The sequence below is a fragment of the Eschscholzia californica genome, unplaced genomic scaffold (genome assembly GCF_041429995.1).
Source record: "Eschscholzia californica isolate CP2 unplaced genomic scaffold, dmEscCali1.0.p SCAF_2, whole genome shotgun sequence".
In the NCBI taxonomy this organism is placed as follows: domain Eukaryota; kingdom Viridiplantae; phylum Streptophyta; class Magnoliopsida; order Ranunculales; family Papaveraceae; genus Eschscholzia; species Eschscholzia californica.
The window spans coordinates 51,690,280-51,705,568 of record NW_028238309.1 but is presented as its reverse complement, the minus strand read 5'-3'; the positions used below and the strand labels follow the sequence as shown (position 1 = coordinate 51,705,568).

At 36.1% G+C, this 15,289-nt stretch overlaps 1 protein-coding gene across 1 annotated transcript; it reads right to left on the bottom strand.

Annotated features, from left to right (window-relative positions):
* Nucleotides 1-1,280: 1,280 nt before the first annotated feature.
* On the bottom strand, nucleotides 1,281-2,438 carry LOC147558838 (gibberellin-regulated protein 6-like). Its single transcript, XM_086660544.1, has 4 exons — nucleotides 2,256-2,438; nucleotides 2,144-2,170; nucleotides 2,013-2,043; nucleotides 1,281-1,562 (listed from the first exon to the last, which is right to left on the bottom strand). Exons 1-4 carry the CDS (start codon nucleotides 2,370-2,372, stop codon nucleotides 1,381-1,383), a joined length of 357 nt encoding a protein of 118 aa, XP_086516670.1. The 5' UTR covers nucleotides 2,373-2,438; the 3' UTR covers nucleotides 1,281-1,380.
* Nucleotides 2,439-15,289: the final 12,851 nt, after the last annotated feature.

Below are 15,289 nucleotides of genomic sequence, written 5' to 3'. Positions count from 1 at the left end.
GAGCCCATATATAGAATCGTAACATATGATTTATGTGTCAGATACATCTCAACATAACGAGTTTATCCAAATAGTTGAGGTAGTGACTAGAGCCACAAACTTTACAATAAAAGAATTGATTCAAAATTTTGAGTATTGCATGCCCCACCCTGTTTTATTACTGGAGTAATCTTGTCCCCAATAAAAGATTGTAATCCCAAATGCTAGATTCACAAAAAAGTCTGACAAATTTTATGTTGGAATGATATGGCAAATTCTTTTTGAAAGTTATGACGAATCTAGACTGTTCTACTGTTCATTTTTTAATGGTCGAGATACGATTAAAATTTCAATGGGAACTTGATACAGGGTTTCAGCATAAAAGTTGCTAACTATTGTGAATCGGTCATTATCTTACCACGATATGTTTTAAGTTTTGGTCTTCAACTCATTATATCTACTTAGTTCAACAAAAAAAAAAAAAAAAACTCATTATATCTACTTTCAACAAAAAAAATTCATTATATCTTTTATTTTGGATGATCGCCCACATACGGTCTCATTAGTTCTTTGTATCTTGAAGTTTTTTGCTGCAAATTGTATCTTTCTTCGTTTTTCTTGTTGAAATTGCAAATTGTATCTTGAAGTATTTTTTTACGTTGAAATTACAAATTGTGTCTTGAAGTATTTTTTTTGTTGAAATATTGTATCTTGAAGTTGACACATAAATTCTATATTGGATTTGTGAAATGATTCCTTCCATAGAGTTAGAAATAGTCTTCTTCCCCAAAATACCCTCATTATTTCACTAGGGTCATTCATATTGTCTCTGAAAGAAAATAGAAATAGAAGCATTATTAAATCGACATCTTGTCCACCAGTCTATGGTGGAGTGGTTGGACACCCCTCTTAAGCCCATGAAGTCGTGGAATCGAATTTTGGTGGAAGCAGTTTGTCACCAAGATTTATCCAATGTAGTTTAGGCTATGAATAAAGTAATAATTTGTCGGGTTTTAGACATCTTTAATGTTGTTGGATTTTAAGCCTCTTTCATTGATGGTCTAAATTAGACGGTTATCGTGTTTCTCACATCTTCATGATGTATCAATGTCTTGTAACGACTAACGTAGATCGTAGTGAATTCTTCAAAAAAACATCTTCATGTGCCCCAAATCATAACAATTTAAATGTAAAACTTCACAATAAATCAATAGTAAATTTAGTGTGAATTGCCTGGACGGGGTATACTTCTTACGAGCTTAGAGTTGATTCAAGTTGGAGATTGGTAGGCAAAAGACAATAGAAGCATACATGATTTTCCATTATTGACTAATATTGCCCTTACAAACATAGGAAAGTAGTAGTAGTAGACTAGTAGCTAGTAAAAGAAGTTATCACTAATCAAGGGCATTTAGGTCCACCACTCTTGGTTTTCCAATTGTTGTAGCAAGGGCAAACTTCTTTATGGGCATAAGTCCCTGGAGGAACGCATCTACATTTGAAACAACACTTTTGACAGAAAAACATGCATGGTTTCTTGAATGCCGTCTTCGAACATCTATATGTGCATGCGCTCGGACACTCTGCAAACCCGCAATTATAATGTATCAAACAAGAGTGATAGTCTGCCCTGTCACAATCCCGATTGAATTCCGACGAGGGTATTGTGGTTGGACATAGTCCCGTTTTCCTTTATCAAAGAAAAATTAACAACACGTGTCGCTTTGGCCGACCATCCGAATTCTGAGTGGAGTATGTGGTCAATCAGGATTTAGAGGTCTCTAAATTTTGTCCGGACACATACTCTCTCTAAGATTCAGTCGGGATAGCGACCACATAGTCACAATTTTCGTTAATTTACCACGTGACGTAGTAGTTGATGTGACCAGATCTAAGATGATGAGCCACTCAATTCTAGTATAGTGATCCTTAAGCTAGGTGTGATTAAAGTGACAAGTGTAAACATGGTGTAAGTATAAGATGAGTAGAAGTAGACAATGGTGAAGAATCAAAGAGATTTCCATCTTCCATACCTGCTTCAGAGAATCCAGAGTGTCTGTGTTTCTGCATAGAATATCCAAAAGGGTAAAATTAACTCAATCGATGGCCGACGGGTTTGATCTAGAAAAGTTATATATAACCCATTATGTACATTTTCTCTAACCTGTTTTGCCAAGCTTACTCCAAGTTCCTGAAAATTGACAAATGAGATGAAGTTAATATGTAAAAGAAACAAGAACTCATAAAATCTTAAATAAAAGAGAAAAGAACCCAACATGATGGGGATGATGAGATGCTGAAGAAGTTAGTGATGATGTTGATGCTAATCCTGTAAAGCAAATGAGAAGGAAAAACAAGAGGAAAGTGAGAGAATGAGGTTTAGATCTCTCCATGTTGAAACTAGCTAATTATTCAAGTGCAGTTACTAACCCATCAACTCAATTTATAAACTCCAACTTTCCATAAATTTTTGGGTTTCTCTAGGACAGTACCCTTATCTTTTCCGAGTTCCGACTATGATAGGTTTCACAGTGTTGTAAATATTAGAGATTAATTGTGAGAATAGTCTCAAATAGACTAAACGAATATAATGTCTACGACCTCTATACTCTTGCCAAACAATTTTAATTGTAGGCCTAGAAACGTCTTGAGAGAAGACTTACAAATATAATATTATAACAAAATGAAGCCCTCATGTTGTAGGTTCAACGGTGATATGTACTCTACACGATACAAGAAAACATGTATTGCTTTCGAAGAAATGTCAATTGTCACACTTGAAGGTGTTGGAATCGGAGCCAATTTTGGCTCGACCCGACTCGTCAAACTCAGAAACGGAACGCGCCATTGCGTTCGTCTCATGCTATTCAATTTAGAGCCAAGAATCACTCAAATCCGATTCCGGATGAATGAGAAATTCAAGGTTAAAGTTCGAACGAAAATCGGTTGGAATAGGGACTAAAACGTCGAAACAGACAACGTTAAATTGGGGGCCGTTTGAGCAAAGCGCGCACATCCTACGGATGGCGTTCAATGCGCGGGATCTTACCAGATCTAACGGCCGCGCACATGAGGCTTTCGGGACCGCTTCGGGCATAACGCAGAAACGTTGGATCCTCGCGGATCCAACGGTCCGCGTTCACCCCGCGTCGGGACAGAGGTGGGATTTCGCTAGATTCCCATCCAACGGCCATCTTGACCATCTGTTGGGCACGATTTCGGGACGGTGACTCTCCATCTAACGGCTGCCGTTCACTCCGTGTTTTTTAGCCAAATCTGATGGCCCAGAACTCACCCGAAATTTCCAGTTAATTAACCAACTCATTTCTAAGAGTTGTGTCCCAAAAATTAAGGGTTTTGTCCCAAAAAATCAAGAGATATGTCCCAAACTAATGTACCTATTTGATTCCTATATAAACCCACCAAACCTACTTCGTTTTTCATCAATTCAATTCATTCTCTTTTTCTCTTTCCTTCTAACAATTAGAGGTTCTGGTTTGTCTAGAATATCTAATTAGGAAGTATCTCTAGAGGTTCTGGTTAGACTAGAATATCTAGAAAAAGGAAGAAAGAAGTTTCGAGTGAAATTTGAATTTCCGAAGCATCTAGAAGATCACCCGCATTAGTCCAAGAGCTCATAATACTTAAAAGGTTCGTCCACTTTCAGAATAAAGAAGTACCATCTTAAAACTCTGAAAGGAAAGTCGTTGTATCCCGAAGGCATACGCCCTAACGTTTGATACTGTTACGGGGGTGTAAAATGTCTTAAGGAAAGAGAATTTATTCTTGCCTCGACTACATTAACACCTATCTCGGTTAGTTCGAAAGGAGGAATATTGATAAATCATTATTCTTTAATAGTTTATCTCTCTATAAGTTAGAGAAAGAAAACTCTGTCTAAATCAAGCCAAGACAGAGAGAAATCGACTTCTCGATTGATAACCAGAGAAACAACAGAAGGGTGCCGGAGAACAATGTCTCATGAACAAAGGGAAGTCTCATGATCAAGAATATAATATCATTTCTTTCGCTATTGAGTAAGTTTTTTTTTGTTTGTTGACAGAGTTATTGCGTAAGTTAGTTTTTGGATTACCGTTATAGTTTTAGTACATCTTTTGGGTTAATTCAAATCTGACCCCCAATTTGTGACCAATTAGATAGTTTGGCCCCAATTTTGTTAGTCAACTTTAATAGTTACTTATCCACCAGCTCTTGGTTTAGCAGTTGGACACCCACTCTGCAACGTGCAGCGCGAAGGTCCCAAGTTCGATACCATGAAAGTGAAATTCTGAATTTATTGAATTTGGATATACAAAAAATGTAAAGATAGATTAGATGGACTTTAGGTCCCTTAAGATGACTTTTAAAGGTTGATATAAGACATTTAAGACTTAAATGCCTAAAATTAGCCTGTTTTAGTGCTTATTCAATTCATAGATTTTGATCTATCTTTGTATTGTCTCTTCACGATGCAGGAATATTTTTTTATCTGGAATAACTATTGTAGTCCATGTCAATAAATAGATTTCAATAGTTACTTTTTCTTTTATTTTTCACACTTTCTTATATAATCCCCCCCCCCCCCCCCCCCATATTTTTCGCTCTCTTTCTTTGTTTGAAATTGATCGCCCGCAGACGATCGATCGATCATCCTTGGATGATTTTCTTCAGAAACAAAAACTCGTTGCTTCTTCCACTGTCTTTCTAATCATTCACCACGACGGCTATTTCGTTCACCACAACCAATATTTCCATCACTACCGCAATCTTCATTTCTCTCTCTCCATCGTTTCTCGATGTTCAGGTGAAGAAGAAAACGTAAGGGCAAAAAAGTAAAAATATGAAACCCTAGGATTCTAAAACTTTGCACCGACAACTTATTTATGAGAGTAGTTACTTTTTGTGTTCAGTTTGGTGATAATTAGGTGGGGGCGGTTCGTTATTGGAGGATCTCCAGAATACTCCTGTTGGTGAAATTCAATGTGATCATGAGTTGTGCATTTGCATACAAACTAGTGAGCAGTGAGGGATAAAGGGTTTCTCTTTTTTCTTTGGTTGAATAGATAAAGGGTTTCTCTTGGAGAGGGATAAAGAGACTGGAAAAATTGTAAGAAAATGATTTTCGGCCAGAGCATGAGCCCGAGTGATGGTACAGCAGGGAAATAGGATACGGGTATGTCACACGTGCAAATAATTTGGGTCGGGTAGCATCGGTGAATTAATCTACAACACAATAATAGATAATAATACGATGATTTCGTTGTGTATGAAGAGTTAAAAGGTTTTGAAATAAATAACCCACAAATCCTAGCGGTTTATGCTTATATTCGAACAACTTTCAAACAATGTCATTGCCTCTTTAAACTAGTCCAACATAACAAAACAGGGTCAGATAACAGACATTTCAAAATCTGACTATAATCTATTCAGAGATCGGTTTAGATTTCACGCTGCTAGTGATACTGTCTGTTTTGGCACACCTGAACTTCACGGTTTTAAAAGGTCTCACTAAAAAATGGTGTTTAACCTCTTAAGAGGGGCACCACACTCCGTCTCACCACCGATGTGGGGTTGCTTTACAACACACTCTCCCAAGATCACGCCACGGTAGAACAAAATCGTGTTGATAACATGTTATATGATGATGTGGACCAGCTTTCTCTGCTGCTAGTGATATTGTCTGTTTTGGTATGATTATAAAAGACCTCACTGGAGAAGGGCGTTTAATCTCTTAAGAGGAGCACCACACTCCTGTCTCACCACGGATGTGTGATCGGTTTACAACAATTTTCATGGAGGTTCAATAAAGAATATACTTTTCGCCGAAACGAAAAAAAAATTAGTTATTTTTTATGGAAGTTCGGACGCTTTGGAGTGTTATAAAAATCTACATTAGATTATGTTAAGGATGTAAAATTCACATAAATTTGAGTCCCGTTCACATTCATATCTATAAAAGAAACTCTACTTAGTTTTCTTTAGATTAATATGGCAAAAAAACTCAAATTCTTTTTATTTAGTTTTTATTTTATTTTTTTTGGAAGTCGTTTATGATCTACGTTAGTCGTTACATTTGGCATTGATACATCAAAGATGTGATAAGCTCAATAACTGCCCACTAAAATTGAAACAAGATCGGGCCTAAAGCACGACGGGGATTCGAACTTGGGACCTCCAGGGATTTCTGGAGTTTATGTCAACACCTTGGAACCACTTGGGCCACCAACTGTTGACTTTTTATTTAGTTATTATTAATCATTCTAAGTCATCCTAGTTTTTGGATTATCTTTTGAATGACTTGACTATCATCATCTCCACGAGTTGTTGATGTTGGTGGGAAGATGAGGGCTCTGTTATATATGTAAAGAGGGCAGTTTTTTCCAAGAAGATTTGGAAGAAAACTCTTAGGCCATGTTTGGCACGCGGGAATCCCGTGGGAATGAAATGTGATTCCTGAGAATCACATTCCCGACTACTGTTTGGCTCGCGCGAATGCAGGAGAAATCCTATCCCTGGAGGAATGAGATTCCCCGCAAACGGGGTAATAGCAAACCCAGGGAGGGAGGTGGGTTTGTGATTCCCATTCCCGGAAATGATTTGATTTAATATTTCTAGACAAAATAATATTTGATAAAATATTAGAATGACTAACATTGAAATCGTCATTCTCATAATTTTTTAACTAAGTAGGGTTTCAACCACCGCTAACACACACTCTCTACCACCCTCTCTCTCCCACGCGCTCTCTCCGTCTCTCGCTCTCCCTACGTATCTCTAGTTTTTTTCTTCTCTCTCGCTCTTTGTTCATTAAAAATGATCATAATGTTTAAAAAAAATAATCGAGACCTAATTTATTTTAAATAAATTTTTAAATATATCTTATATTAGTGTATTACGTTATTATTTCATATCTACAAATTTGAATAGATGGTACTAATTAAAATATATATAACAAAATTGACCTATAGCTTATGTAGTTTAAGTAATAGGATATAATAGGATTTTTGTAAAAATTTACATTCCTATTCCTTTACAAACCAAACAACAAGTTAGGAATCTATTGGGAATAGAATTCCTATTCCTGGTCGAACCAAACATTAAACCAAAATAATATGATTCCCGGGAATCGCATTACGAGAATATGATTCCCGGGAATGACATTCTATTCCCGCGCACCAAACATGGCCTTCGTGGGGTAGCAAGTAGTTAGTATCTACAATTTGTTTCTATGCTCGTTGAGAGGGAAGGCATCCATCGGATCTTCTAGTTTCAAATACAATAAAAATATGAGAGTTATTGAAGTGTTAAGACAAGTTGAGTTGTTTAAAATATTTGTTTTTAATATTTTGAATAAGTAGATTTTCGTTCGTGAATCATTGTTACTGCGGAACCATAATTTATTTGTCCACAATATAAATGACAACCATTAATTGTTCCTTTTTTCCTTTCGTTTGGTATTTGATAAGAAAAGTTATTATCACCTAATGATATTACTCCTAAAACACTTTTTTTCTACCGCTTTCTCTCCCCATAACCGCATCCCAGAGAATCCCAAAAAAATCAAAGCTTTCCTGGTGAAGGGTTATCCCTTCACCGGGTGAGATCTCTTTACCGGTGAAGGGTTATCCCTTCACCGGGTGAGATCTCTTTACTTTTTATGTTGAAGTTTATTGTTTTTTTTGTTAGATCTAACCATAGTTTTGGAGTAATTAACAAAAGGTTGAAGAAAATATGAAAGATGATGTTGGAAGGAATACAAGGTTTATTCTCTCATGAAGGTAGTATTTGTTTTCCTGTATCTCTTCTAGGGTTACGACATAAAGAAAAGCAAAATCGACATCAAGGAGAGATGAATCGGCAACAAACTATCAAGAGAAGAATCAAGAAGAAATGTTGTATTTGATCAACAATCTTATTCCACATACTCTTCAAATCTTAAAGTTCTCCACTAATCACTGTGTAAGAGGTATAGTACTCTGAAATCCAAGAGATCATGGATTCGATTCATATGGGTGGTCTTCATAACCCATATGTAAAAAATTTGTGATTATATGGTATAAATAATGTAAAGATCTTGATCTTGTAATGGCCTTTAAGGGTCTTAGAATAGCCTTTTAGGGTTTAGTAATGGCCTTTTAGAGGTCTTTGTATGTGTAATTATGGCAGTAATAGTGCTCTCTCTAATCATCATGTTGTAATTTGCATTTGTAAACACATGATGTTATCAAAGCCTTGTAAGATGTTTGGATGTACTCCATCATTAATGAAATTATAAGTTTCTTTGTCAAAAAAAAAGATAAGAAAAGTTCGACAATTTGAGTCCATTAAAAAAAATATAGCACACTTTTTTAAGGAGAATGTGACGATAGATAACATTTTAAGTGGTAAATTTTGAAAAAAAATGGAGATGGCGAGAGTGTGATTTGAACCCATTCCAAGGTGACGATAATATAAAACACTGTGTTTCAAAAATACAAAAAGTCCTCCTGGCAACACCATTATTTACGTTGGTGCATATAAACTTTCCCAAGGTTGGGTTGGGTCGGTTTAAGAGAGGAAATAAATCTTATCAACCCTTTCTTTTTAGTCCCACACGGGAGAACCTTAACAATACCAAGTTCTTTATCAAACCCAAGACATACCTATTCGGTTGCCGAACTCAGTAGCGCGAGTTTATAACCCATGTGGGGGCATTAAGGTGGTTGAACAGTTAGTCAGTTTCAATTGGCTGGCTGTCGCGAGTGTATACATTGACTTGCCTAACATGAGACTGTGTGGCCGGGCGTATTGCGTCAGGCACCATGGCTCACTGAAGTGTTCAGTTAAAAGTGTTGGGATAAATGAGTTGGGGCACTTTGCGCCAACACGCCGATGGGACCTGAATCAATTGAACAATCACTTTTTATAATTTTTGTTGCTTGATTATAGAAAAATTAACTCTAATGGGGGTGTCGTATTCATTTGCTACAACTTTTTTTTTTCTTTTCAAAATCACATAAAATATCATTTTCTAAGTTATAAAATAGACAGAGTTAACTGAATTCTTCAAATACTGAATGTTGTGATATGCACCTTCGAGTCAACATAGCTGTTTGTGGACCCAATTGGATAACTACTTTTTTACAATTTATTTCAATTATGGGTGATTGAAAGTTTTTATTCATTCAAAGGATAACTACATTTTTACAATCTATTTTAATTATGGGTTGTTGAAAGTTTTTATTCAAAGGAAATTTTCCGGAGTACAAATTTTGAGTGAATTTTTTATGGTAAACCATAACTTAGTAATAAAGCATTCATCACCTCTTTTAGAGTTTTGTTTTCACGTTCTGTTACACCATTTTGGTATCTTTCTTGCAAAGATCAGAGGTTGTCTATCTCGAAGATCAAAAACCCTCTCTCTATCTCTCTCGAAGATCATCAATCTCTCTCGAAAACTATAAACCCTTTCTCTCTCAAAGACCATAAGTTCTCTCCCTCTCTCTCTCTCTCTCGAAGATCGGTTTAGGTTGTGGTTTAGGTTGTGGTGGTGAAAGTTTGATTTGTGTGGTGATACCTTGTTGGTGGCGGTGGTGTCCTGTTGTTGGTGGCGGCGGTGGTGTCTTGTTGGTAGCGGTGGTGTCCTGTTGTTGGTGGTAGCGGTGGAGTCCTGTTGTTGTTGGTGGCGGTGGTGTCATGTTGTTGTTGGTGGTGGCGGTGGTGGTGGCGGTGGTGGTGGTCTGGTGGTGGTTGTTGTAGATATATTTTTTTGTCCTCATTCTTTTTTTTTGATGAAATTGTCCTCATTCAAACATCTTAAACAATTGAAACCTAAATTCAAAACATCATAAACAACGAATCAAATTGTAGATATGTTTCAGAATATTTCCATAAACAACTGAAAACGCTAAAGCGCCTAAACAAAAAAACGATAAAGAACGAAACGGTAGAGAACAAAAAAACATACATGAAGCTTCTTCGCAAATGGGAAAAAACGGTGAGAACAAAACAACCTAAAAGAAAGATAACGAATTAATGCACCTTCAAGTCAACATGGCTGGTTGGCGGACTCAATTGGACAACCAACTGTTTGCAATCTCTTTCAATTACGGTGTGTTGAAAGTTTTTATTCAAGGAGATTTTTGAAAGTATAAATTTTGAGTGAATTTTTCGGTCGATTATTTTGTTTCCCCCGCCACCATTTCTTCTCACTTCGTAATGGTCGTTGATGAAGTTTGTATGGGGGGAAATTGTTTGGAGTATAAATTTTTATTCAGAGAGAGAGAGAGATGGTGGTGGCCAGAGTCGAGACATGAGGAATAAAAAGAAGTTTTGTTGTCTCATAAGTTTGATAAAATCCCCCTCACCGTTGAAAATTTATACTAGGAAAAATTTCGTGTTTCCCCTTTAGAAAATCAATAGATCAAAATAGATTTAGTTTCGTTTCGGATTGAATTTTTGAAAACCTCCCAACCAAATATTGATAATTTATGTATGTTATATTATACAACACCATAGAATGAAATAATTTCTCTTTTTCAGAGATTCAAAAATGAGATTTTTTTTTTGTCCAAAAGTCAATTTGATGAAAATTTAAATTACCAAACTAAGAAACCAAAGTAAAATCTAGTTAATGGTTAAGAACTCGAGCGCTTGGCTTGGTTCATTTAGTTTTGTTGGACTGATCAACTGAATACAATCGAACCAAACCACAAATTGAAGTCGAACTATTGGTTGATTGAGTTTATTTGGACCGATCAACTGAACTCAGTCGAACCAAACCAAATCATCAAAAATCGACCGGCTGCTGCTTAGCTCTGAACGTTTGAAATAAAAAAAAAATTAAAAAAAAGTGGGATTTGAACCAATGCCTTCTCAAATCAGAACCTTGACTAGGGGTCTTAAACCAACTCGGCCATCTCAACAGTTAGTTTAATTAGGTGAAGATTATAATAAATACCGTTATTTCCGAAAGCAACACATCTCCTTTGGTGGATATAAAACTTCCCAAAGTTGGATTGGGTTGGGTTAGTTTAAGAGAGGAAACAACTCTTTTAACTCTTTATTTAATCCCACACGGGAAAATCTTAGTATTATCAAGTTCTTTATTAAAAGCCAGACATACCTATTCTACTGCCGAGCTCAGTTGCGTGAGTTTGTAACCCCAGTGGTGGCATTAAAGTTGTTGAACAGTTAATTAGATTCAATAGGCTGGTTACTGTGACGTGTAGAATTGACTTGCCTAACATGAGACTATGTGGCCGGGCGTATTGCGTCATGCACCATGGCTCACTGTGAAGTGTAGAATTGACTTGGCCTAACATGAGACCATGTGGCCGGGCGCGTATTGCGTCATGCACCATGGCTCACTGTGAAGTGTTCAGTTAAAAGTGTTGGGATAAATGAGTTGGGGCACTTTGCGCCGTCACCCCTATGGGACCCGAATCAATTGGATAATCACTTTTTGTAATTTTTGTTGCTTGATTATAGGAACAATTAACTCTAATGGGGGTGTCGTATTCATTTGCTACATCTTTTTTTTTTTCTTTTCAAAATCACATAAAATATCCTTTTCTAAGTTATAAAATAGACAGAGTTAACTGAATTCTTCGAATACTGAATGTTGATATGCACCTTCGAGTCAACATAGCTGTTTGTGGACCCAATTGGATAACTACATTTTTACAATCTATTTCAATTATGGGTGGTTGAAAGTTTTTATTCAAAAGATAACTACATTTTTACAATCTATTTCAATTATGTGTTGTTGAAAGTTTTTATTCAAAGGAAATTTTCCCGAGTACAAATTTTGAGTGAATTTTTTATGGTAAACCATAACTTAGTAATAAAGCATTCATCACCTCTTTTAGAGTTTTGTTTTCACGTTCTGTTTACACCATTTTGTTTGGTGTTTTTATCCTCTGTTAAGTTGGTTTTTGTACCTCATTTTTATTTAGCTCAAATTTCTCTACTGCTTCATCTTTACATCTAAGTAAGTAAACATAACAATAACGAGTAGAACCAATTTGCCCATTTCAAACTGGGGCTGGGCCATGTGATTTGGACGTAGGTTTGGATCTCTTAGTTGCTAGAGTGTAGAGGGTACAACGTTAGTCAGACTTCATATAGTAGCGAAAAATTTCCTTAGAAGGATAACGATTTGATGCACCTTGGAGTCAACATGGCTGGTTGGCGGACTCATTTGGACAACCACTTTTTTCCAATCTCTTTCAATTACGATATCTTGAAAGTTTTTACTCAAGGAGATTTTTCAGAGTATAAATTTTGAGTGAATTTTTTGGTTGAATATTTTTTTTCCTCACCACTAATTCTTCTCACTTCGTAATGGTCGTCGGAAAAGTTTTTATGCAAGGAATTCGGAGTATAAATTTTGAATGATTTTTTCGGTCGAAAACTTTAAGTGAATTTTTCGGTCGATGATTTTGTGTCCCCCGCCACCATTTCTTCTCCACTTGGTAATGGTCGTCGACAGACAAATTTTAATTTTTTTTTTTTTAATCTTCCTCTCTTCTTCTCCGACCACTACCATCTACCACCAGTATTTCTTTTGTCTTCACCTCTCTCCCCCATCTTCTTCTATTTGTTCCGGCGAAGGGGCCCCTTTCCTTCGCCAAAACAGGTGGAGAGAGAGAGCGAGAGAGCTATTGTGTGGTGGCCGGAGCTCAGAGATGAGGAAGAAAAAGAAGTTTTGTTATCTCTTAAAATTTCACAAGATCCACAATTTTCCGTTGAAAATTCATATTAGGAAAATTTTCTTGTTTCCCCTTCAAAAAACTAATCGATCAAAATAGATTCAGTTTTGTTTCGGTTTGAATTTTTGAAACCGCTAAAGCGCCTAAACAAAAAAAAAACGATAAAGAACGAAACAGTAGAGAACAAAAAAAACATACCTGAAGCTTCTTCCCAGATGGGAAAAAACGGTGAGAACAAAAAAAACCTAAAAGAAAGATAACGAGTTAGCACCTTCAAGTCAACATGGCTGGTTGGCGGACTCAATTGGACAACCAACTTTTTGCAATCTCCTTTAATTACGGTGTGTTGAAAGTTTTTATTCAAGGAGATTTTTGAAAGTATAAATTTTGAGTGAATTTTTCGGTCGATTATTTTGTTTCCCCCGCCACCATTTCTTCTCACTTCGTAATGCTCATCGACGAAGTTTGTATGGGGGGAAATTGTTTGGAGTATAAATTTTTATTCAGAGAGAGAGAGAGAGAGATGGTGGTGGCCAGAGTCGAGACATGAGGAATAAAAAGAAGTTTTGTTGTCTCATAAGTTTGATAAAATCCCCCTCACCGTTGAAAATTTATACTAGGAAAAATTTCTTGATTCCCTTTTAGAAAATCAATCGATCAAAATAGATTTAGTTTCGTTTTGGATTGAATTTTTGAAAACCTCCCAACCAAATATTGATAAGTTATGTATGTTATATTATACAATACTATAGAATGAAATAATTTCTCTTTTTCAGAGATTCAAAAATGCGATTTTTTTTTTGTCCAAAAGTCAATTTCATGAAAATTTAAATTACCAAACTAAGAAACCAAAGTAAAATCTAATTAATGGTTAAGAACTCGTGCGTTTGGCTTGGTTCATTTAGTTTTGTTGGACTGATCAACTGAATACAGTCGAACCAACCCACAAATTGGAGTCGAACTTTTGGTTGATTGAGTTTATTTGGACCGATCAACTAAACTCAGTCGAACCAAATCAAATCATCAAAAATCGACCGGCTGCTGCTTAAAAAAAAGTGGGATTTGAACCAATGCCTTCTCAAATCAAAACCTTGACTAGGGGTCTTAAACCAACTCGGCCATCTCAACAGTTAGTTAAGATCGGTGAAGATTATAATAAATACCGGTATTTCCGAAAGCAACGCATCTCGTTTGGTGCATATAAAACTTCCCAAAGTTGGATTGGGTTGGATTACTTTAAGAGAGGAAACAACTCTATTAACTCTTAATTTAGTCCCACACGGGAAAATCATAATATTATCAAGTTCTTTATTAAAAGCTAGACATACATATTCTACTGCCGAGCTCAGTTGCGTGAGTTTGTAATCCGAGGGGGGGCATTAAAGTGGTTGAACAATTAATTAGATTCAATATGTTGGTTGTTGTGAGTGTAGAATTGACTTGCCTAACATGAGAGACTATGTGGCGGGGCGTATTGCAACATGCGCCATGGCTCACTGAAGTGTTCAGAGCAACATGCACCATGGTTCACTGAAGTGTTCAGTTAAAAGTGTTGGGATACAATACGCCCTGCACCCTCATGGCTCACTGAAGTGTTGGGATAAATGAGTTGGGGCACTTTGCGACGACACGCCTATGGGACCTGAATCAATTGGACAATCACTTTTTATAATTGTTGTTGCTTGATTATATAGAACAATATCCTTTTCTAAGTTATAAGATAGACAGAGTTAATTGAATTTTTCGAATACTGAATGTTGATATGCACTTTCGAGTCAGTCAACATAGCTGTTTGTGGACCCAATTGGATAGCTACATTTTTACAATCTATTTCAATTATGGGTGGTTGAAAGTTTTTATTCGAACGATAACTACATTTTTACGATCTATTTCAATTATGGGTTGTTGAAAGTTTTTATTCAAAGGAAATTTTCCCGAGTACAAATTTTGAGTGAATTTTTTTTATCAATAACTTTGAGTGAATTTTTCGATTGATTATGGTGTGTTGAAAGTTTAAGTGAATATTTTTTTGTCGATAACTTTAAGTGGATTTTTCGGTCGATTATTTTGTTTCCCCCAGCACCATTACTTCTCGCTTAGTAAGAAGAGTAGTTGACAAACGGCCATTATCTACAATTTAACGAAAAATAATAAAAGAAAAACTCAATTTAATGAAAATAGAAATTACGAAAGAAAAAATAAAAATAAAAAACTAAACTAAAATCTATTTAATGTTCAAAAACTCATTGTTTGGCTTGGTTCATTGAGTTTAGTGTCGACCGATCAACTGAACTCAATCTATTTAATGTTCAAAAACTAAAGGCAAACTAATCTTGTTGAGTTAGGTTAGTTTAAACCAAATCATCATAAATCAACCGCTCTGAACATTTGAAGTGAGAAAATTGAAAAGACATGGGAATGTTGAGACTTGAGAGTGGGACGCCGTTTCGGACCACAACCTTAATCTTGTTGAGTTGGGTTAGTTTGAGAGTGGAAAGAAATCTTGTCAACGGCTTTCTTTTAGTCCCACAGAGAAAAACCTTAGCAATACCAAGTTCTTTATTAGAAGGTAGACAGACCTATTCAATTGCCGAGCTCAGTAGCGTGAGTTTATAACC